Genomic DNA, 24,795 nt, shown 5'->3' with positions numbered 1-24,795 from the left:
ATGTATAACAAAATCACTTTGCTATATAGCAGAAACTAACACATTGTAAATCAACTATACTTCAATTAAAGAAAAAAAAGAACGACAACAAAAAAACCCAGTAGCTTTCATTAATTCCTTCTGTCAGTACTTACTGAGCATCTAACATGTGCCAAACACCGTTATGTACCCTGAGATACAGCAGCTAAGAAAATAGACAAAAACCCTTCTCCCTGGAGCTGACGTTCTAGGGCTTGTTACCTCTGTGATTACATCCTCTGCTACAGCTTTCACCCAGGTGTACTCTCTCTGCTCACAGGAGGAAGGAGAGAGGTTCGTGGCCATGCTCCACTCTGCAGCCCTTCCGATGCCACGGCAGCGCAGACATGGGGGAGAAGAGGTGCTCTCTGGGGGAAAAGGAAAGGTGACGGGAGGAGGACCTGGATAAAGGCTGGAGGCTAGAAGAGTCTGGCAACCGGAGGACCGGGACCTGGGGTTGGAATATTCCTCCCAGCAGTTTGGGCAAATCTGATGTCAGAGCAGAAAACCAAAGCTCTGTGGGTGGTGGTGCCTGCCTGTCCCTCCCACCTCCGGCCTCCATTCCACCCATGCCAGGAGGCTAGGTACCTTCTGGACTGATGGGAGGAATGTTGATAGGAGAAGATGGAAACTTCCCTTGGGCCCTTTGTGTCTCGGACCCCAGAGCTTTATAGGAGGAAAACGTAAAAAGTGAAAAGATTTTAGGGCCAGAAGTTCCATTTCTGGCCTGTAACTTGCCATCTTTACCTCTTACTGCCTTTAAACCCTACTTCACTGGATCCTTGGAAGGATTAAAGGACTGGGTTCCTGTAAAAGCACCTGCTCATAGTAGGTTAAGTATCCCTGTTGGGCTGGTTTGTTTGCCCAAGATTGGGATGAACAGATCGCTGGGAAGAGGATGCCCTCCCTCAGTGCCCTCCCTCACTTTCTGGCTGGGTCCACAGCCCAGTCCCCACACACTCTGCTCATTCCTGCTCTCCTATCTCCCACAGTCCTCCCCCAGAGCAGACCCTGAAGCACCCCCAGAGAGCCCCTTGTATCCCAGGGAACCCAGTTTGCAAACTATGCAAAACTCTCCCAGAGAAATTTATTTCAGACTTTAGTACCAGCCTTTAAAAAAGAGTTAATGTTATTAACAACAAAAACCAAAAAAAGAGCTGTGAGTACAAGAAAACCAGGAACTCTGGGGATGGGCTCAGGCACTGAGATTTTTTTCAACAGCTCCCCAGGTGACTAAACCAGGGCTGGGAAGCATGGATTAAGGAGAATAATCACAACATAGAGGAAGTGCGTCAGTGCACAAATGCATAAGATGCTTTGGAAACACAGGTGAGTTAAAAATAAATTAAGCCTGGGCAAGGAAGAGGATGTCAGGAAAAGTCACAAAGGGGAGGTGACATCTGAGCTCAACTTTAAATGAGGGAAGGTGGTCTCTAGGGCCTCCCTACTTGAGATATGGTCTGCAGACCAGCAGCACTGATGTCTCCAGGATGCTTGTTAGAAACGCATAATCCTAGGTCCCCTCCCAAACCTACTGAATGATGATCTGCATTTTAACAAGGTCTACAGGGACTTCCCTGGTGGTCCAGGGGGTAAGATTCCGCGCTCCTAATGCAGGGGGCCCGGGTTCGATCCCTGGTTGGAGAACTAGATCCTGCATGCATGCCACAACTAAGAGTCCGCATGCCGTAACTAAAGATCCCATGGGCCACAACTGAGACCCGGCACAGCCAAAATAAATAATTTTAAAAGTTTAAAAAATAAAAGTTTATTAACAAGGTCTCCAGGTTACTAATAGGCACGTTAAAGTGTGAGATGCCTTGGGCTAAATGCACAAGGCGAAGTGCATTTGCCATCATAAACCTGGCCAGTTTAGATTCATCAATGGTTTCCTACACCTGAGGTTGGTTTTTCTATTTATCTTTTAAACCCCAAACGTAATGTTCTCAAGGGTTGACCCGAATGCCATTCCATGATGACATCTGCAGGTCTGAAGGTGAGGACTGAGTGTTTTAGTCAATCCGCTAGTGGGGAATGTATTTATACTACAGGTGTGGACACTCTTCGATGGCTCTGGAGGTTGGACAGGCTGGAATGTAGGGCCCTTCTCGCACCAGATTTAGCTCTCAGTGCAGATAGACCAGTGTACTCGCCCTCAGACACATGTTGGGCACACAGCCTTCCTTGTGGGTACCATTTTAACTTGTGTCACATTTCTTAGGGACTGGTGGGGAGTTGGGGGTGGGTAGGACCCTCTGAATGGCTGCACGTCCCACAGGCCAGCTTCCAGCCTCAAGGAGCCAACCCCATGTTCTAGTTTAATTCCAGGTTCCAACTGGGTGTAGGGATAACTCCAGGCCGGCATGTTTCAGCACAACCCAGGCCAATTTGGGTTTTATTTTCAGCCCCTTCTCTGTCCATCTAAGTAAGGAAATAAATCACTTTTCCCTGAAAATACCGTGAGAAATGAATTGTTTCATGCAAAGTCCACATACCTGATGTGTTCACACACTTATGGAAGGCAGCACTCTTCTGTGGGGAAATCCTTCCAACCTTGGCAGGGTTTATGTGAGAACTGAATTAGGAACCCTACGTCCCGCTCTCACCCAGGCACAGAGAAGGCACTCGATATGCCATCCTTTACACAACGCAGCTGCCCACACTGTGCGGCATGTGAGATCCTAGTTCCCCAGCCACAGATCGAACCCTCGCCCCCTGCAGTAGCAGCTCAGAGCGTTAACCACTGGACCGCCAGGGAAGTCCCGGTGCAGTTGCTTTAATGTCTGTCCTCCCGTCTTCTGTGGTGGCTGAGGCAGGTGCCGCGCTCCCGCCCGGCAGCGTCCACCCCACATGTATGGAGACGGAGGACAGCACGAGTCCTCGAGACTGCTGCTCCCCAAGCTCTGTCCACAGACCTGGTAGCTGGGTTATAGACTCTGTTCTTGGACCACGCCCCCCAGTTCCAACTGAAGAGTTTGGGGAACGCACCATTGAGACCACAACCTTCACCCACACAAGGTATGCCACAGTGTTATTTTTAAGTCCTCCAAGTAAACAAGAGTCTAAAATAGTCTTCCATGGTATTATTATTTTTTTGGCTTCTCCACGCAGCTTATGGGATCTTAGCTCCCCGACCAGGGATGGAACCCACACCCCCTGCACTGGAAGCGCGGAGTCTTAACCACCGGACCACCAGGGAAGTCCAGTGTTCCATTGTAAATAGCAGTTCTCTGAACGCTTTTCCTTCTACCGACATAAACCTCTTATACTGGAGAGAACAGTCTCTCTTCTTTGCCACGGAAGGCCATCTACCTGCATGATTTATCCCACCTAGCCTCTGGACTCCATCTTGCCACGTCTGTTCATAGCCCTTATCCTTCTCAAGTTTTGTGGTTATTATTTGCCCCCAGCCGTACCCTCCTCCACTTAAGAGTATGCCTTCTTCCTGCATCTGTGACACACTCTTCTGGTTCTCCTTCCATTTCTCTGATCAACCCTTCTCTTCCCACCTAAATAAATACTCCCAAGCTCTCGTTTGCAGGCCTTCTCTCTTCCGCTTCTCTCCTTAGGAGTTTTGTCCACCTTGATAGCTTCATTCATTGAGCACATTAGGGAGGGTAGTCCCAAATCTTTACCTGCCTCCAGCCGCAGACCAGTGTTTATAACTTTTTACTTGACATCTCCACTTGCTTGCCAGACCAAACTCCTCAGCTTCCACTGGAATAGCGCCTTCGCCTGGCTTCCTGGTCTCCGTCAATGTCAGCACACAGGCGGAGGTTCTCAAACATCACTGAGCTTAACATTATTATCATCATTTTCCTGCCTCATTGGTTCCCTGAAACTCAGCAGCTCTCCATTTTCCAAATTCATGCTCTCCCTTCTGCTGAGGTTTACAAAAAGATTGAACCAAATCAAAGTGGTTTCAAAGAGTTCTGTCTCAACTTACTCACAGCCCAGAACACTGATTATCTTTGACATACACGGCCCAGACCAGACCCGTCCAGTTTCTTCCCCAGGTTTATTCTAAGCGGAATGAACCTGGAAGGACCCTTGACACCAGGGTCGTGGAACTAGAAGGATGAGAACCCAAGACTTTTGTGCATTTGGTGGAGTGTCTGCTCGCTGTTCCCTAGACACACCCAAGCTTTCCTTCTCCATGTTAATATTCCCTCCCCAGTTGAAATTATACCTATCCATTGCTCAGAATTTACCATAAATAACACTACTCTTCAAATGCTGGAATCTCCCCCTCCTTTGAACCATGCCCGCTGCCACTGTAAGCTTCTTAATGACTGAAAGCTGTTTCCCATGCATTTCTTTATCTGTCACCGCCCCCTCCCCTCACCCAGGCACAAGGCCTTGAAGACAAGTGCACGATACATGTTGGTTCCTTATTGTCAAAGAGGTATGTCTGATCATCAGTTTTTGTATAACACCTATTTCTTTTATTCTTACATGCACATGTTTCACAATTTAATATGGGTGAAGTCAGGCTTCATCTTGTAATCACTGGCTGCAATAATTTAATTAGCAGCATTTTTTCTTTCTTGGTGGTACATAAACTATGGGTGCATCTTACACTTGACAGGGTCTTAGATTCAGTGAAATAAACTATCATTCAAGCATCCCTGATAACAATTCTGTTTACTCTTCTATCTTCCTGTCTCTAAGGTGAATCGTTCCGTTCTCAAAATTTCTTTAGTTCCTGTTCTCCACTCCTACTGTTGTGTCCTTTTTACCTCATTTAATTTTCTACTTTTCTCAAGGAGAGTCAGATTATCACACTGCAATAAAGCTGTGCTAAATCTGATGGTGTCATTGGTTCATGGTCCCACACGATAAAATGCTATTTACAATTCTACATGTTTGCTACAGAACGAACTCCAGTTTCACTGTATAAGCTAGTTAAAATACATCTTTATTTTTTTTTTAAGTGTGATCAGGCCACCATGTTACATGAGCCTCAATTTATGAAGACAACGTAGCCAGCAGCAGAGCAGTATTGGAATTACATAAGACAACCAAAGCAATAGGATATATTTAACGACAATGTATCAATAATTATCATTCTTTGAGTAGCACTGTGGCCTAGGAGAGTCTCTAGAGAGTAGAAGTTTCTAAACATGTCCAGGTGCCCTGTACCATCCAATTTCCTTGTTATGTACCTTCATTCTTCATTTGTCCCTGAAGCTGGGAGAGCCGCTGGTCTTGGGCCAGGCAACTCCATGGAGGGGAAGCTGTCCTGATAAACACTGGGAGGGATGGGGGACCTGCTGTGACCCCTAGAGTTGCAGAAAAAGCTGGTCTCTCACCTCTTCCTACAACCTAGGATCCAGCCAAAACAGATGACTTGCCCCGCAAACTATACTCTGCAATCCCAAACTTTCCTGCCTCTCTCATGCCTTTGCTCAGGCCAGCCCTTCCATCTGCAGTAGCACCGTGTAACAGGACTTTCTGTGACTGTGGAAATGTTCTCGAGATCTGTACTATTGAATACAGTAGTCACTGGCCACGTGTGGCTGTTGAGTAGAGCACTTGAAATGTGGCTAGCACAACATGGCAAGAACTGAGTTTTTAATTTTATTTAACTTTAATTAACTTAAATTTAAATAAATATATAGCCAGTGGCTACCATATCGGACCGCACATATCTAGCATGTACTTTCTACATGTGCACCTAGCGTGAACGTTTCTTCTCCAAATCCCCAACCTTCAAGGAGCAGCTCAGAAGCTGTTTTCTCCACGAGATCCAGTCTTCCACTGGAAATCGTTCTTTCCTTCCTTAGAATTCCCATTACATGATGAACCATTTTTGTTTTGCTTAATGCTTTTTTAACTTACACGTAATCGTATACGATATCCTTGACCAGTCCTTTTTCTGAGAGCTATACAAGAATAAGATGATCTCTTACTCTTAATGTGGACCCTACTGTATCTAGTGCAGGGATTTTTTAATGTTTGCTGTATGAATCTATACTAGAAGCAGAGTAATTCACATTAACACTGAGGCATTGACAATGATTGCTGTGCAGTACAGGATTAACCTTGACAAAAGAAAGGTTTGGGCCTTGGCCTCTAGCTCCTGGGAGGTAACTTCTAAACCCCTGGACTGTCCTGCCTGACCGGAGGGTCTTTGTTCACCTGGGGGCCTACGGCCATGCCAGATGGTCTAAGCCAACAATGTGATTTATGATGGGGTCTCAGGCTGAGATTTATCAGCTCAGCCTCTGAAGGAACTGGAGACTAAGGTTAGCCATACAGGCGGTCAGCTGTATTCAGATGGCCAGCCCCCAGTAAAAACTCTACACCTTGATGGGTTTGGGTGATGTTTCCCTGGTTGGCAATACTCAGTGCATGTCGTCACACATTGCTGAGAAAAATAAGCACTGGCACAGGGCAGGTATTCAATATTTAATGAATGGTTGAATGGACGTATGAATGAATGATGTCCCTTAATACTGCAAAATCACGCGAGTTGCCAGACTCACCCAGGTCAAATCGTTTCATCTGGGATCTGAGTTTTCTTTTTCTTTCCTAGATAGGCACTTAATCCAGTGTAGGGTTTACAGATTTTTTTATTCCTATTTTGAATCTTAATTTCCTGTCTCCTATCCAGAATGCCCCTAAGCTCGCCCTTCCTTTTTCCCTTCCCTTTATAACTGAATCCTAGGCTTCATAAGGGTCTCAGAACATTCATCTGGGAGGCATTTGAGTCTTTTTTTATTGGAGGGAGGCTCTCATGAACCTGTTCACACACAAGAACAGAAGAAGACAGTCCCAGAGCGGCAAGAAGTGGGACACAACACAGCATGAACAGTGAGCAAGCCCACGAGGCCTGGGGGAGGGCAGCTGGAGGGCCCCTGGGCTCCTCCGGGAGCCAGGATGCTGCTTGAGGTGGTCCAGGGGCTGCTGCTCTGGTCCGTGAGGGGTCACGCTCAGCAGGTCCACGTGTGGGCGGCTGGCCAGACACCAGAGATGTCCGTGCCCTTCCCCAGGCATAGCCTCAGAGCTCCTAGGCTAACACTGACCAATAAATTAAGTTGAAAAATATGTAGGAAGCTGGGAATATCAGCCGGGAGTATTTGTCGATGGCGTGGGTGTTCTGGAAGATGCGAAGACCCACCTGGCCCTTCAGAAGCCCCTTCTTCCTGGAGGAGTTGGATTCACTGCTCAGGGCCAGGTGGACCACTATTTTGTCTTGCCTTTCTTCTTCTGTCTGAATATGGCTTCTCGGGTACCCGGCCAGGCTGTTGGCCTCAGACTCACTGTAGCTTCCACCCAACATCATGGTTCTTGAGTGGAGCATTCCACACATGCATGGGAACTGTGGGCAGCAAACACAAGGGGAGATGTCAGGCATGTTTCGGCCTGTGAGAGGCCCAGAGGAGGCTGCCTGGGCCGAGAGTAAAGCCCATGGCTTCTCAGAACCACAGAAAAGGCAGAACTAGAAGCATCTCCAGAGATCACTTTGTCCAACGATTCTCTATCCTGGCTGTGTATTGGAGTCACCTTGGGAGCTCTTTAAACTGGCCATGCCCAGGCTCCACTCTAGACTAATTAATTTAAGGTGATTAGGTGATTCTGCTATGTAGCCAGGGTCCAGAACCACTGATTTAGTCCAAATGCCCTCAATTGCAGAAGGAAAAACTAAGACCAAGAGAGGCTATACAATTCTCCTGGGATCAGACAGTTAGCGTCAGATTCAGGACTTTAAACACACATCTTCTGGTTCCAGCCGTGGACCTCCACCACTATGGGCATGAATCAAAAGATGATTAGGTAGGAGAGTGTCCTTATTCTAAAGAGTTCCACTTAAGGGTAAAGGGTCATGGTACCTATCATGTATTTTTATTTTTATTTTTTTATTTATATATTTTTTCTTAGATAATCCTCCAAGTTTTTTTTTTAAATTGATGTATAAGTGATTTACAGTGTTGCATAATTTCAGGTGTACAACAAAGTGATTCAGATATATATATAGAGAGAGATAGATACATACACATATACGTAAAACGTTTTTTCAGATTCTTCTCCATTATAGGTTATAACAAGATAGCTCCCTGCACTATACAATAGGACCTTGCTGTTTGTCTCTTTTATATATAGTAGTGTGTATCCGTTAACCCAAACTCCTAATTTATCCCCCTCTCCACTTTCCCCCGTCATGTATTTTTTAATGGTTCAGCTGCACCAGCAAAAGTATGTTTATATGAGAAAAAGCTCACACAAAAATGGCAAAATGTCAACAATGTTGGATGGAGGGGCAGGGTGTATGAATGTATATTATCCTATTTTTTCCAACCATTTCCGTGAGTATGAAAATGTTTATAAGAAATTATAAGGTGGAGGGAAGGGAATGGTCTTGTCTAACTCCTCCCCACCGTTAGAGTCAGCAAAGCTGGCTCCGGTTAACAGCTGGTTCATGAACCCATATTTGTTGGATGAAGGCTTTGCTATGTTTTTTTTATTTTATTTTATTTATTTATCTTTGGCTGCTTTGGGTCTTCATTGCTGCGGCACGGGCTTTCTCTAGTTGTGGCGCGCGAGAGCTACTCTTCATTGCAGTGCTCGGGCTTCTCATTGCAGTGGCTTCTCTTGTTGCTGAGCACGGGCTCTAGGTGCACAGGCTTCAGTAGTTGTGGCACATGGGCTCAGTAGTTGTGGTGCATGGGCTCAGTAGTTGTGGCTCATGGGCTTAGTTGCTCCATGGCATGTGGGATCTTCCCGGACCAGGGCTCGAACCTGTGTCCCCTGCATTGGCAGGCAGATTCTTAACCACTGCGCCACCAGGGAAGCCCTGAGGCTTTGGCATGTTTTGAATGACTCTATACAGGAAAGTCCAATGCATTATAAATCAAAAGTATTTAAATATAATCCAAAGGTATTTGATAATAATCAATGTACAGATTATTGAAAATTTAAACAAGGATTCACATACCCAAGTAAAAAAGGTTTGTGTTTGGCTGTTGCTGGCCAGAGGTATGATGCCTGCCTGATCCAGCCAACTGACCTTGGGTTTATTCTCAACCTGTTGGCTTTAATATGTTTCTAACCTGGCTCTCAGCCCTGTGGTGCCTCTGTTTTTCCATCTGGGAAAGTGAAATAATGACATTTCACACATTTCCTCCTATTGTCATGGATCCTGAAATACGCACGCAGATGGATACCAGGAAGCTTTAGAACGCAAAAATAGATGAATGATTTTATGTCAAATCAGAATGACTTGAAGTACTTTTACACTTGAAGAAATCTGTGGTTTGGAGAGCTATTTTTTTAATCAGGCATGATTGTTTCATTACTATTTCTATGTCTTGTCCCATCAGCAACAATAATTAAGTAGCACATTAATACATTCCTAGAATAATTAACTCATAGATTTTAAGGATAGAAGGCCAGGGAGAGGTCATCTATTCAATTCTTTGCATTTAGATAAAATCACACCCAAACTTTGGTAAAATTGTGAGATATTGTTATATCACTGGGGACTTCTTTTTTTGTAAGACATGGGTCTTCTTTTTCCTTGCTCTAAACTGAAATTCTTTCTGCTAAAATAAAAAGAGACATTTAAGGTTTTGAGTTAAAATCAGGAAATGCCCCAAATTATGGAAAATCTCTTTTTCCCACATCAGCTCATTTCTAAGAAAAATTAAGTGGCACCTGGTGCATTGGACAGGTCTGGATGATCAGCCAAAGCATTCAAGCACATATAGGGAAGCAGAGCTATACTCTGCCTGCCGGCTTCAACCCAAAGCAGCGTGGGTCCCCTTTTGAACCATGGTGAACCTAGCAGGCTCCAGTCAACTTTGCCCTCTGCAGAGCAGAAGTCAAACCTCAGTGAGCATCAGAATTGCCTGGGAGCTTGTCAGCAAGGCCAATTCCAGGGTGCCATCTCTGGAGATTCTGAGCCCGTAGGTCTGGGGTACAGCCCTTAATCTTCATCTTTAATAGGCTGAGAAGGTGAATCCAGGCCAGGTGCTCCTGGGCTCCCACTTTGGGAACCTCAGCTCCACTGGGGGCCATGTTAACGTTGTGAACAGTGGCTTCTCTGTGGGGCAGCGGGAGAGAGATTTCACGTCCTCCCACCGGTCTGCCTCCCCAGCAACCACAGCTTCTCAGCCTTTCAACTGCGTGCTTGACAACAATGGAGAACAAGCCCTCGCTTCCCGGCTGTACGTTCCCATAGACATGGAGCTAGACTCGGAGCCCTAAGGGCTGTCCACGTATGATTTCCTCATTGCTCTTTAGCCAGCATCGTATCATCACTGGCAAACACCGGGCCCATCATATGGTAACAGGTTAATAATGATCTGCCTGAGGACAAGTTATGTGCTGTTAATGGTTCATGGGCGCATATCTGTCGGATGAAGGCTTTGCTATTTTTTGAACAGCTCTACACAAGGAAAGCCTAACAGATTACAAATCAAAAGTGTTTAGGTATATTCCAAAGGCATTTGATAATGATCAATGCACAGATTATCAAAATTTGAGGGAATTCCCTGGTGGTCCAGGGGTTAGGACTCGGCACTTTCATTGCCAAGGGCCTGGGTTCGATCCCTGGTTGGGGAACTAAGATCCCACCAGCTGGGGAAAAAAAAAAAAAAAAATTGAACAAATCCTCAAATGCTGAAGCAAAAGTATTTTGAAGACAATTTAAAATATAAACTCTTAAACAATCTAGCATATTTGAAGACAATTGGAAATATTTAACAGGTATAATGTGGGCATTAAAAGACTATTTTTAAAAAAGGCAACAGGTCCTCTTTCCTATAATTTAGAGCTCCCTTTGCTAAGGAGCTCCCAGCCAGCTAGACACACATAAATGTAGAATTTTCACGTCCCCTGATCTCTACAGCTTTTAGGTAAACACCCATTTTGATCAGTACAATGACTAGCAAGGATTTGGTAACAAGTTGGCATTTTATTTCTTAATGTGATTAATAAGAGTCCGCATATGAATAGGATAGATTTTCCCTCTCTGCCCAGGTGCATTGCCCTGAATTCCCCCTTTGCGTTCCATCCCATAGTAGACTTTACTATAGTGCAGTATCGTATAGATAGCATAGTATTTCCAATGAGTCTAAAGGCTAAGGTTGTGTGTGGCTGAATTTTCACTGGGCCAGAGCACTGATAAATACAGGAGTTTTTTATTCTAGAACTTTCCTCTTGTCTGTTCACAGGACGTAAAGACATTCTCCCTAGACAGGTTCAGTAATGATAGTGATAATTTATGTGCATCTAGAACCACACAGTTTCAAAACAACTCTCATACATTTTTGTAAGGGTATTGTGACCCTTACAATAACCCTGGGAGGAAGGTGGGGTGAGGGTTCTGTTATACTTTTTTTTAACAGATGAGGAAACTGAGGCCCAACATAAATGGCAGAGTTGGGCCCAAGAACCCAAGTCTTCCTTGTCTTTGTCCAAAGGCTTTCTACTTTCTGGGATCCTTTGTGATGGAAGCTAGAATATTCTAAAACGGATCCTCCTCCTTTTGCACAAACATCTCCCTTTTCTCCATGAAAGCTCCCTCCCGCTATTCTCATCCAACCAGCAGCATGGGCTCCAACAAGGAAATGAATGAAACTTCTCTCACCTTCTCCTGCAGCTTCCGCTCTTTCCTCTCCTGCACGGTGGTCAGGTAGTTGACGGCCGCGTACTCCAGCACCGAGAGGAACACGAACACGAAGCTGACCCAGAGGTAGATGTCCACGGCCTTGATGTAGGACACGCGGGGCATGGAGGCGTTCACACCCGTGATGATGGTGGACATGGTCAGCACCGTGGTGATCCCTGCAGCATCCAGCTTTAGTTCAGCCACTGACAAGGGTACACAGCTGCCCTCACATTTCACTAAGTCCCTTTTTTTTTCAACTATTAACCATTTTATATAGATTTTTATAGTATGTTTCTTCCAAGGTCTTATGATGCTTAAAGAGATTTTATGTATAGTAGGGTGTATACGTCCATCCCAATCTCCCAATTTATCCTTCCCCCTCTGGTAACCATAAGGTTGTTTTCTACATCTGTAACTCTATTTCTGTTTTGTAAATAAGTTCACTAAGCCCCATTTTACATTTGCTCTCTCTTTTTTTTATTTTTTTATTTTTTTTTTTGCGGTACACGGGCCTCTCACCGTTGTGGCCTCTCCCGCCGCAGAGCACAGGCTCCGGACGCGCAGGCCCAGCGGCCATGGCTCACGGGCCCAGCCGCTCCGCGGCATGTGGGATCTTCCCGGACCTGGGCACGAACCCGTGTCCCCTGCATCGGCAGGCGGACTCTCAACCACTGCGCCACCAGGGAAGCCCCATTTGCTCTCCCTTACATCTAATAGGAAGTGGCCACGGCACGTTTCCACCTCATAGAGGTGTGAGGATCTGCAAGGCTCTGCTCCCGAGCAGCCAACCCATTCTCCTCCCAGCCAACTGCCTGTCCCCTTTCACTCTGAGCCACTTGGGAGCCTGGGTTTCTGTGATGTGGTTGCTAAGATCAGCAGAGCTTCCCAGAGGATCTGCTCAGATGTGGACTTTAAAACAGCGGCTATGAAAATCAACTCTACTTCAATAAAAAATAAAAATTAAAAAGCAGGGGCTACAGGACCCCTCTCAAGGAACCTTCCCAAACTTCAAGGAAAGAACACATCCTCCCTCACCTGAGTCCAGGAAGACTGTGGAAATTCCTGGAATTTCCTGTCATACAGGTTTCTTCTTCACTGTGCCTTGCTGGTCAAACCCTCACATGTCTCAGTGCCCAGCCTGATTTTGTCCAAATCTCGATGATGAGTTGCAAATGTTTACTCTGGCATTTAGGGTCTGTGAAGGACTAAACCACAGCTCCAGGAAGTACAGCCCTCTCCTTCCCAGAAATCATGAAATATGGGCCCTGCTCCCAAACTCTCAGTCTGTCTAAATAAGGCCAACGAAGTTTTTGTATTTGCATGGTAAGTTTGGGCATTTGTCGAATTGTCTTATTTATCAAAGTACTGAGCTCTGATACGGCCAGTGGTGGAAGTCTACATCCCAGGTAGGTGCTATCTTTCTGAAATGATCTGAGCAGAGCTGATGCGGTTCGAGCGCCCTGTGGTTTTCACAGTGTAGTCTGGGAAACTGAGGGCAGTATGTGAATGGAAAGCAAGAAGCAGGAGGAAAGTTCGCTCCTTCTGACTCTGACAGCCCATCGGTTAAGGACCCTGAATGATGATTTTACTTCTTCTTTACATAGTGATTGATTGAAAAAAAAAAATAACCACCCTATCACACCTTATCAAATGCTTTTACCCAGTGAAACTCTGGCGGGCACAGCTCTGCGGTCGATCCAGAAGGACACCCAGGACAGCATGACCATCAGGGTGGCGGGAAAGTAGGTTTGCAGCAAGAAGAAGAAGATGTGGCGACGCAACGTGAAGTTAATGTAGAGACGGTTGTACCAGCCTGGGGGACACAGGAAGAAGCCAGTGAGGTTCCATCGCAGAGGCAAAAACAAACTCCTTCCCTGGGGGCCCTTCCTCCCCTGTCACCACACTCATCTTCAGCAGAAAGTTAAAAGTTAAGGATTCAAGGGGCTTCCCTGGTGGTGCAGTGGTTAAGAATCTGCCTTCCAATGCAGGGGATGTGGGTTTGATCCCTGGTCAGGGAACTAAGATCCCACATGCTGCGGGGCAACTAAGCCTGCGTGCCGCAACTACTGAGCTCACACAACACAACTAGAAAGCTCATGCACCACAACTACTGAGCCTGCATGCTCTGGAGCCCCGGCACCACAACCAGAGAGAAGCCTGCACACCACAATGAAGAGCCCTCACACTGCAGCAAAAATATCCCGTGTGCCACCACTAAGATCTGGCACAGCCAAAAGTAAATTAAAAAAGAGCTAATGATCCAAAAAAAGAAAAAAAAGGGAATTCCCCGGCGGTCCCGTGGTTAGGACCCCTTGCTCTCACTGCTGGGGCCTGGGGTCAAACCCTGATCGGGGAACTAAGATCCTACAAGCCTCACAGTGCGGCCAAAAAAAAAAAGTTAATGATTGGTTGGCTTAGTATAATACATTTCCTTTCTAAAATCTAATCTCTCTAAGTCTCAGTTTTCTCATCTGTAAACTGGGGATACTACGATCTACACCATAGATTTGTTGGGTAGAAATTAGTTAATTCATACAAAGCACTCAAAACAGTGACACATAGTAAAAGTTATACCGGGACCTCTTAAAAATGGCTTTAGAAAGAGAGTTGATTTGAACTTGCCAAGAACAGATGAGAAAAGAAAATTGTGTGGCAATGCACATCAGAGCAAAAGAGAAGAAAGGGGGCTTCCCTGGTGGCGCAGTGGTTGAGAGTCCGCCTGCCGATGCAGGGGACGCGGGTTCATGCCCCGGTCCGGGAAGATCCCACATGCCGCAGAGCAGCTGGGCCCGTGAGCCATGGCCGCTGGGCCTGCGCGTCTGGAGCCTGTGCTCCTCAACGGGAGAGGCCACAACAGTGAGAGGCCCACGTACCGCAAAAAAAAAAAAAAAAAAGAGAGAGAGAGAGAAGAAAGGGATGGGGGTGAGCAGTATGGGCATAAAGGGAAAGTAGGTGTGGGCTGTCCTGACACCAAGGCAACCTTGGCTGGGGCCTGCTCTTCTCCAGTGTTTGATGTTGCGAACAGAAGGGTGGGGCTGGGGGCAGGCGAATGGGGAGATGGTGGCCATGCAGGGGCAGACGGTAGCCCCAAAGCTTCTCACAGCCAGGCCTAGGCTTCTCAGCACTGGGACAAAGGGTAAGGAAGTGAGAAGTCCTCCAGGGTCCCGTGGCTGCTGCAGAGCAGCTCTATAGGGCAGAGCTGTGTAGCATATAAAGGTATGTTGAAGTCCTAAACCCCACCACCTGCGAATGTGACTTTATTGAGAAATCGGGTCTCTGTACATGTAATCAAAGTAAGACGAGGTCATATTGAGTTAGGGTGGCCCATAATCCAGTGACCAGTGTCCTTAAAGAAGAGGGATGTTTGCACATAGATGCACAGAGACACACCATGGGAAGACCAGAGTCACAGGGAGAATGCCACGTGACAACAGAGGCAGAGGTTGGAGTGATGCCATAACCACCAGGACCAGTAAGAGGCAAGGAAGGAGTCCTCCCCAGAGCCTTCAGAAGGAGCATGGCGCTCAGGCTTCTGGCCTCCAGCACTGTGAGTGAACACATTTCTATCGTTTCAAGCACCCAGTTTGTGGTACTCTGTTAGGACGGCTCTAGGAAACTAACACAAGGGCTGACGGTGAGATTCAAGAAGAGCGGACAAATGGATCCTCTCAAAACTTCAACCACGGCCCCAAGGTCCAAGAAGAGGTCACACTACGCATAAGAAGTGAATCTATAGCTCTGAATATAGGTAATAAATACATAGGTAAATCCAGTAATAAATACATAAATAAATAGGTAATAAATACATTTCCCCACATCGTTAAGTCAAACGAATCAGGTTGCAGAATAGCGTGTACACTCTGACCCTACTTCTGTAAAATTACATAATTAAAGCAGGATGTCTGCAAGGGTGTTTGCTGAATTGTTCAGAATGACTACCTCTGACCATGGAGCTTCAGAGGGCAGCAACTTTTAAAGCCTCTGCTTTTAAGTGTTGTTTATGTCTTGTTGGACTGGGCATTATTAGAATAATGAAAAGTTATTTTCATTGGAAGTGGAAAAAGTTAACACTGAAAAAGAATTCTCATGTGTTTTCTTCCACATTTGAATCCGACCATGGCAGAAGTTAGCTACCAGTGCTGCTATAGAAGGCCAGTCTGGAAGTGGTGTGGAATTTCTGAATCAGAAACTGAGACAGGGAGATCTTCTCATCTGTTTTCAGGGATTCATCCCCATTCTTCCAGTACAGCATCAGATCTTCATCTGTATATGCATCTTTGGGAAGAGGAAAATAAGTTAATTTCACTCCTTTTCTTCTGAGGCAGGAGCAACAGGGCCATCCTACCTCAGCCAGGGATTAAATAGGTCTTATCCCTGGCAGGCAGTACTCAGTCTCATAGTTACTAAAATGGCACAGAGAGGGAATAAGGCAAAGAGTTCTCATTACGAATACAGACACTTACAGCTTTCCAGCTCCAAAGAACAGGTCTGGGAGTCCAGGGGAAAGTGGCTGAAATCCATGTTGCACATGGCGGTGACTGTAATCCTAGAACCCAAACAAACATGTTGGCTCGTGCAGTGAGTTACTGGCTCATATACCTGCCCAGAGTAAGGAGGACAAAGACACGACCAAGGGCAGCTGCCTCTTCACGTCTACGTCAGAAGCTTGGAAACCCAGGACTCTAACTTTTTTTTTTGCGCCGCACGGTACAGCATGCGGGATCTTAGCGCCCTGACCAGGGATCGAACCCGTGCCACCAGCATTGGGAGCACTGAGTCTTAACCACTGGACTGCCAGGGGAGTCCCTCTAAGTTAACTTTTAGAGTTTTGTCTTCCGTAGATGATGGTATTTGCTCTGCCCGGATCCCAGCTCCTGAGGCTGCTGGCTGTGCATGGCCCACACCTGGACCCTTCTCTGGGCATTGCCCACATCCAGAGACTCGTCTTCCCCAGAGATGCCCGGAGGTTATGCCCTGCCTCCCTAGCCCCGACTCAAAGCTATTAGCACTGAATTCTGGCGAACTGTACAAGGTGTGGGATGAAACTGTGTAATCACTCAAGTCAGCCCAGAAGCCAATCTGCAGTAGCACCTAATAAAGAGTAGCTATGGTTATTTTCCTAATTTTTGTTTCTTACCAATAATTACCTATTTTTGTTTATTACCAATAAACTAGAATCATAGCTCTCAGGGGTGGAGGGTACATAGAAGGTCACCGTCTCCCTCAGATCATTCAGGTTCAATTAGTCTCCTAACCTAACCTTAACACCCCCGATGACAGGGAAGTCAGCACCCACTACGGTGCTCATTTCGTCTTTAGAGAGTTCTAACTATCACCAGAAGGTTCAGACCCTCCCATGTAAGCCGCAGACCCAAACACAGTGACAAACTCTTCGGGGCCAAAGGGACAGACCACACATACACATTTTTTTTTTAAATAGAGGGTTTTTTTTGTGGTGGTTTTTAAACCAAGAGTTGACTAGCTAATTCATTCCACAAATACTGTTTTCTCACCTACTGTGAAAAGCACAGTTTAGCTCTGACGATACAGTGGTAAATCAGTCAAACGATCCCTGGCATTGTCCACACATCTTAGGATGCCATGGCCCCGTGGACAGTTACCTCAGGCTGTACAGCACCTGCCCATCTGGGAACACCCTCAGCATCACGTTGTCCGTGGTGGTGTCGTGGATGAATGACCTTTTGGAGTGAACAAAGAAGACGTCGGGGACCCAGATCTTCTTCACCAGCCGGCCGTCGAAGGTCATGCTCTTGTTGCTGGTGCTGGGGAAGACCAGCCGCTCATCCTTCCAGTAATGCCGCAGGTAGAGGGTCATGGTGAAGTCCTGTGGGAGTGGGGGGGAGACCAGACAGAGATGGCTTACAAAGCTCTCTTCCTGACAGCCGACCCTCCGTCCACCGCTGTGACGGACACCTCAGGCTCAGCCTCCCGAGTTGAAGGAAACAGTTCTGCAGCCCCGCGGGATGATGGCCAAGGCAGTGGCACTGCTGCCACAGGAAAGAGAATGGCTCATGTTTGTGCCTCATGAGGTTGGAGCCCAAGAGACAGCACAGCCCCTCCTTCAGGCTTCGCAAAGGAAAATGGCAGCTGTGATGCCCACCGCCTGCCCTGGGGCCAGCAGGGCTGGATTCTCACAAAGCCCTGCCCTCTCACCTAGACCTTTGCACACATGGCTCCTTACCTATTGGCTAACCATTCAATTCAACTTAGCAAACACTTCTAGAAACCTGAACAGTCAAGTGTCCCATTTTGCCTTTTTGTGTGAGTGTGTGTGTGGCCACACTGCGTGGCATGCGGGATCTTAGTTCCCTGACCAGGGCTCAAACCTGTGCCCCCCTGCAGCGGAAGCATGGAGTCTTAACCACTGGACCGCCAGGGAAGTCCTAAGTGTCCAGTTTTGGAGGGTTTCTACCATTAGGCTTGTAGCATCTTTAAAGGCAGAATTGTTTCCTGCCCACCCCTGAATCTCCAGACCCTAGTTTAGTGCCTGGCAAGGCACAATAGTGGATGCTCAATAAATATCTGCAGAATGGAAAAATGCGGGGAAATGAATGAATGAGGAGATGGGCAGCTGCATGTCTAGTATAATTTCAGCCTGAAGGCTTATCCTGTTAAAAAGTGTCTCCTCGTCTGCATAGCCGATGCCTGAAACCAAGAGTGTAGCCCTTACACCGTAGCCAGAGCTAATACATGAACGCCAATGAATAAATAACTACCCAAAAGAGCCTGTTCCAGGAGCAGGTGAAGGAAGGCTGGAAGGACGCATGCGGTGGCCCACGTCTGCTCTGCCAACCACACCCAGGCTCCTCCTGCCTGTCCCGGAGGCCCGCCCGTGGAGGGGGGCACCGCCCCACTGGCCCACCTCTGCAGCCCCTCTCTTCCCCGTTTTGTCCGCCACTCTTTCAGTTTGCAAACTCCCTGTTCTTCTGCCTCAGAGACCTCGTATGCGCTCTTGCTTGGCCCTCCCTACAGCTGTCAGGTCTCAGCTGAAACGAGGCTTCTTCAAAGACGCTCCGGTACCCGCCTGAGCCTGCTGGGCGCTGCCAAGGAGTGAGCCGGGAAGCTGTGCTCCCAGCGGGCGTTGGCGCGCAGAGACCTACAGAATTCGAAGGGGAACAACATCCACCTCCGGCGCTCCTCCAAGTGTGGCGGGTACAGCCCCTCACACCGCTAAAGGGGCGTGTTCAGGACGTAGAGGGCTGGGCCTCACCCCCATAAACCGAATCAGGAAGTCTGGGGCGGGGCCTTGGATCTGCATTTAACACACACACACACACACACACACACACACACACACACACACACACACACACACACACACACACACACACACACACACACACACACACACCACAGACACACACACCGCACACACACCGCCCCCAAGTTATTTTTACCCACGAAGCTGCAGAAGCCAGGCTCTGGATTTTACTAAACCTAGGCCAACCTCCAAATCCCGGCTTTATCCCCTCCAGCTCTGGCCCCGCCCCCAGACGCAGCCTGCCCCAGCGTGGCCCCACCCACCGCAGGCCCCCAAGGGACCTTGGCCACAGCAGCCAGCCCCGGCGCTGCCCGCCTTGCGCGCCTCCTACCATGTCCACCTCCGAAATGCTGTCCAGGCTCTCCACCTGCACGTCCACGCCCACCGGGATGGCAGGGCCTGCAGAGAGGCAAAGACGGCTGGTTAAGGCGCCTTCCTCTCTAGCACTGGGCAAGCAGACAGCCCCTACCCCCTTCCCAGGGGAGCCTGAGCGGAGCAGGGGTGAGGCAGTGGTTCAGATTCCATGAGGGTTTTCTTGCTACTTCCTGGCAGGTTGGGTGCCCGAGCTTTCTCCATGAGGGCGGGGACTGTGTCTACCTTAAGTGCCTCTCCTGGGCCAACATGAGTGTTTAACCCATGCTTGTTGCATGAGTGGATGAGCTGGATTATGTATGTTTATGCTTCCACAAAATGTGTTTTTAGATTTTAATATTTTTAAAAAAGCCTTAAATGGGGAAAACAAAAAAACCTGTGTCTGTCATGCATATTAATGAATGCTATTCCATTCACAGGCAAAAAAATGTCTCTGAGAGCGTCAGGCGGCATCTGGGCGGGGCCTCCTGAGAGGCCAGCCCACTGCGCCTGGGTCCTCTGGGCCCTGGCCAGGGAGTGCAGGACCAGGGCGTGCCGACCCACCGTGGTCTGAGCTGGGAGAAGCTTAGGGTGGCAGGGGGAGTCTGGGTCTTAGGGAATGAGGACTGGAAGGGCCGGGGACTTTGGCTGAAGGCAGGGGAGGAGGATCAGAGATCCCGACAGGATCTGGTGGGCCAGGGCATCGAATGGGCTCGCCGACTCTCCCCAAACCTCCCCCCCCCGGTAGGTTTGCTAAGACTTGCAATCCCACCATGAAAGATTTGGGGCTTGTGGCTGAGCCCGATAGAATGGGAGCATTTTATTTATTACTGGTGGGATTTAGTGGCTATTTTCTGTGTTCTTAAACGTGAAAGCAAATGAGCACAACGTTTTTTTTTTTTTTTTTTTTAAACCAGGGATCGAACCCGGGCCCACAGCAGTGAAAGCACCGAGTCCTAACCACTGGACCGCCAGGGAATTCCCACAACATTTTATTTTTACTTTTCCCCTCCCAGATAAATTGGGTCATAAGCTGATTTTTTAATTTTCCTGTGCTCTCAACCGAGGGCTCAGGTCAGGCCCCATGAGAGATGACTGCTCTAACAGCCGGAGCCTTCTCTCACTCCAGGCTCCAGGAGGGCACTGAAGGGGCAGAGTGGAATGGCCAGTGTGAGGCTGAAGCCCCCTCCTCAGGGCTGACTGGCCTGCTTTCCTCCCCCGAGGGGCCTGCAACACGAGGGAGGGTCTTCCAGCAGCCTGGCTGGGGCCCCCTCCCAGGACCCAGACCCCTGAGCCCCTGTGCAGGACCGTGTGTTCCCAACATCACCATGGGAAGCAGGGCTGGTTAATTCCCCGTCCCCTGGACGGACCTTCCTTCACTTGAGACATTAAAACAGCCCAGGGCTGGAGCTCTTAACCCTCATCACCTTTCCCCCTTGTTCCCTTTCTCTAAAGTGCCACATCCAGTCGTCCCAAGAGCCAAAGGGCAGAAACAGTATAGCCATCACCCTCTTTGGACCCACTTCCCTGTGGCCTGGTTTTCAGATAATGGGCACAGTGTTTGACCAGCAGCTGGTTTTGGCAAAGGACATTTTCCAGATAAAGTACAACAGCTTGCTTGGTGCCTGCCACTGTGTCTCTCTGTCCCCCGGGGCCTGCCTTGTTCTCCGCAGTTCCAGAGGTCTTCTGGAGAGAAATTTGATAACGGCTGTGAGGGTGGCGTTCAGCCTCTGGAGGTATTGCCCACATGGGACTGCAGGTCAGGCTCCAAGGATCCTGGATTGTTGGAAAACATCTGTGTGCTCAGGAGGCTCCAGAGCTGCACTTGGGGACTCGCACCCCAAGCTTGAACGGGACCAACAGCTCTGCCCTCCTTGGTCCAAGTGCAATGGAGGTGACCTTTGCCTCTGACTTGCCCCACAGCCCAAGACTAACGCTCCACCCCCAGGATCTCCCGAGCTCTTCATTTTGTGGCCCTTCCCAACCTGATTTTCGAGAAATTCTTCCAAATTACCGGTCTTTCTCCTTTTTCTGTGAGCAGTTTTATGTTTAGAGTATGATTGAGTCCTATAAGGTGTTAGAAAGAAAATAAGCTAACTAGGCATTTGTGCCTTGGCCCCTGTACTCTGACGTGGGTTTTTCTACTTTCAGAGAGGGATCTGGTGAGCCAAATGGAAGTCATTGGTGGAATTTCAGGCAGTATAGCCAGTGAGGCAACAAATTCAGAAGGGAAATACGTGTTTAGCCAAGAGCTATTCTTGGTTCCTAGCCTTTCTGCAATTATTTCTCCTCACATGGTCCTGGAAAGCACACGTTAGGGATTTATCCATTTTTGAAATAAAGCTATATGTCACTTCTTCTCCACTGACTACAAGAATAAATGTGAAGTAGAATTTTAAGACAAATTAAAACAGAATTTGCCAACAGGCATCCTGCCCTAAATGAAGGTGTTTTTCAAGCAGAAGGAGCATGATCCAGAAAGAAAGCTGGAGATGCAAGAATGAAAGACCAACAAAAACAGTAAATATATGCATGATTCTAAGGGAACACTGACTATATAAAACAATATTAACCATGTGTTGTAGGATTGAGAAAACTGAATAAAAATATACAACATTTAAGAAGGGAGAGGTATAAATGGAGTGAAAGTGTTCTGAGGTCTTTGCATTGTCTGGAGGACAGTAAAAATAGTTACTTAACATCCTAGTACTATAAGCCAAAGACTCATGTTGTTTTCTAGGGAACCACAAAAAAAAAGTAGTAAGGGTATATATTTTCAAAACTAAAATAGGTTAAAAAAGCCAAAATAGGTATAACCAAAAAAGCCAAAAATAGGTATAACCAAAAAAAAAGCCAAAATGGGTATAAAAATAGGTATAACCAAAAATAATCAGTCTAAATGAAAGCAAGAAAGGAAGGAGAAAAAAAAAGAGAGAACATAAAGAATAGGTTGGACAATAAAAAGGATATGATAGGGGGCTTCCCTGCTGGTGCAGTGGTTGAGAGTCCGCCTGCCGATGCAGGGGACGCGGGTTCGTGCCCCGGTCCGGGAAGATCCCACATGCCGCGGAGCGGCTGGGCCTGTGAGCCATGGCCGCTGAGCCTGCGCGTCCGGAGCCTGTGCTCTGCAACGGGAGAGGCCACAGCAGTGAGAGGCCCGTGTACCGCAAAAAAATTAAAAAATAAAATAAAATTAAAAACTCCTAAGAGTTCCATTAAGAAAAAATCAGACAATCCAATACAAAAAGGGGCAAGAGATTTGAATAGGCATTTTGCAAAAGAAGAAATAAACAATAGACAAATGAGAAAGTTCTCAACTGCATTAACAGCTCCCTTAGAACCACAATGAGATATTACTACTATATACTAACAAACTTGGCTCATATGAGAGTAGCTACACCAAGTGTTGATAAGGATATGGACCAACAGGAACGCTCATACTCTGCCAGTGGTGGGTGTAAATTGGTACAACTACCTTAGAAGGCATTATCCAGCAAAATGGAAGCTATATAAACCTCATGACGCAGTCTATCTACAGAATAGGTTAAATACATTGTGGTATATTCATACAATGGAATGTATAGTTACACGCAACAACACTATAAAATTTTCATCGCTGCAGGTTGCATGGCTTGACTTTCCTCCATGGCCCTTCCCTTTCCTTGAGGACTTCTTGCAAAGTCTGAGTTAATTTGAAATATTGGTTGAGACACTTTCCCTTATTGTTGGGTGTAATCAAACATTTCAGTTTTAAAAGAGGCCTGACTTTTCTCATGGTGAGCACTGCTTCCTGAGCAGGCAGTGAGTGCCATGTGGCAGGCATTTAACCACCCACCTGAGGTGGGGTGGGCGAGGCTGGACTCAGTCAGGGGCTCTCCCTTCCACAAGCAGCATCAGCGTCACCAGGCATTTGTTAGAGATGCAATTCTTGGCCCACCCTGAGCCTCCTGCACCGGAGACATCACAAGTCCTGCAGTGATGCTGATCCACAGTCAAGTCTGAGGGCACTGGACAACTGATCTTTTTTTTTTTTTTTTTTGCTGTACGCGGGCCTCTCACTGTTGCGGCCTCTCCTGCTGCGGAGCACAGGCTCCGGACACGCAGGCTCAGCGGCCATGGCTCACGGGCCCAGCCGCTCCGCGGCATGTGGGATCTTCCCGGACCGGGGCACGAACCCGTGTCCCCTGCATCGGCAGGTGGACTCTCAACCACTGCGCCACCAGGGAAGCCCTGGACAACTGATCTTTAAGGAACCCCCAGGAGTGAGATTTTACAACGTCCCATGTCCTGGTTACCATTTTTCTCTTGTTTTCAAACTTTTTCACGATCCCATCTCCACCAGCTGGCTCCACTTCCTACCTATCCATGACTTCCTTCCCCCATAATACTTGCTGAGTCGAGCAGTCTTTTCCCAAGCCTGACCTCCCTCCCATGACCAACCTCCTTAGCTGAAACCCCCTCCCTCTTCCATCTCTGTGACACAGCTCTTCCCTGGCTCCTTCTCTCAGGTCCTTGGGCCCCTCCTGGGCTCGATCTCTGACCCGGACTCTGACCCTGTTGTTGTTGAAGTCTAACAGAGGTCCCCCCTGGATATCTAACCAAGTTCTTAAATTTAACATCCCAAACAGACTTGTCTATTCGGGGCCCAGCCCTGCCCCACTGCCCAGCACCCCGTCCTTCAGGCGCATGGTGACCTGCTTGGTCACCGGGGTTAAATGGGGTCAGGGAGGGAAGGAGTGAGATTGCCTGGAGGGGATTGAAGAGGAAGAAGAGGCCAGGAAGAGGAGTTTAATTTTAGGGGAAGGAGCCAGTAGTTGTGAAACTGAGTCCCACTGAAACTGAGTTCCTCTGCCGAGTTTATCATTAACGCCTCTGTCCAAAACTTTGTTCCCTTTCTTGTCCTGCCCTTGTTCCCCTGATGATTGAGGAGTACCAAAGAAATGTGGCAGTTGAACCTGAACAGGACCCTGTGAGGCCCTCTTGGGTACAATACCCCCTACCATGTGCCCCATTTCTTTTTTGTAGAAAAAGGCTTTATTCTCCTAGGCCTTCCCTGAGTGCCAGTCTCAAGCAGTTACTAATCAGGGAAGTGAGGGAATGCAGAAACAAAGGAAGAGCAGTCAAACAAGAAGAGTAATGACAGCTTAAACAATAGTTCAGCGATAAAACAGAGTCCTAGTTCCTCTTCAATGGGCATATATAATGATCTGACCTATATCTTTGAGCTGTTCTGCAGAAACTAAGACCCCCCCCCACCCAAGTGGAGGATGGTGATCACATGCAGACTGGTTGGAACCAAAAGGCTGATGATTAAGATTCCCCAAGCCTCTCCCTGGTACCCCACCACCACCCAAACAGAAGGAAGTCCACAAGTTGCAACACTTACTCCAAATGTTGCCTTTAGAAACCCTTCCCTGAAAGGAATCAGGGTGGTCAGGTCTTTGGAGCACAAGCTGCCCTTCACCACAACCCAGGGACAGTAGATTGACTTTGCTATGAGGTGGCCAAGTGGACCCAAGTTCAATTTGGT

General features: G+C 47.6%; 1 protein-coding gene across 1 annotated transcript in view; it reads right to left on the bottom strand.

Annotated features, from left to right (window-relative positions):
• Positions 1-6,714: 6,714 nt before the first annotated feature.
• Positions 6,715-24,795, bottom strand: part of GABRR2 (gamma-aminobutyric acid type A receptor subunit rho2) — a 39,164-nt gene continuing 21,083 nt past the window's right edge. The window contains exons 3-9 of the mRNA XM_032650594.1: positions 19,246-19,313; positions 17,254-17,477; positions 16,096-16,178; positions 15,767-15,907; positions 13,293-13,445; positions 11,612-11,808; positions 6,715-7,342 (exon numbers count right to left, since the gene is read on the bottom strand). Coding sequence (XP_032506485.1) covers positions 7,031-7,342; positions 11,612-11,808; positions 13,293-13,445; positions 15,767-15,907; positions 16,096-16,178; positions 17,254-17,477; positions 19,246-19,313 — 1,178 coding nt within the window. The 3' untranslated portion in view covers positions 6,715-7,030. The remainder of the gene's footprint in view (positions 7,343-11,611; positions 11,809-13,292; positions 13,446-15,766; positions 15,908-16,095; positions 16,179-17,253; positions 17,478-19,245; positions 19,314-24,795) is intronic.

Source organism: Phocoena sinus, chromosome 12 (assembly GCF_008692025.1).
Source record: "Phocoena sinus isolate mPhoSin1 chromosome 12, mPhoSin1.pri, whole genome shotgun sequence".
Taxonomy (NCBI): domain Eukaryota; kingdom Metazoa; phylum Chordata; class Mammalia; order Artiodactyla; family Phocoenidae; genus Phocoena; species Phocoena sinus.
This window is presented reverse-complemented; position numbering and strand designations above follow the sequence as displayed.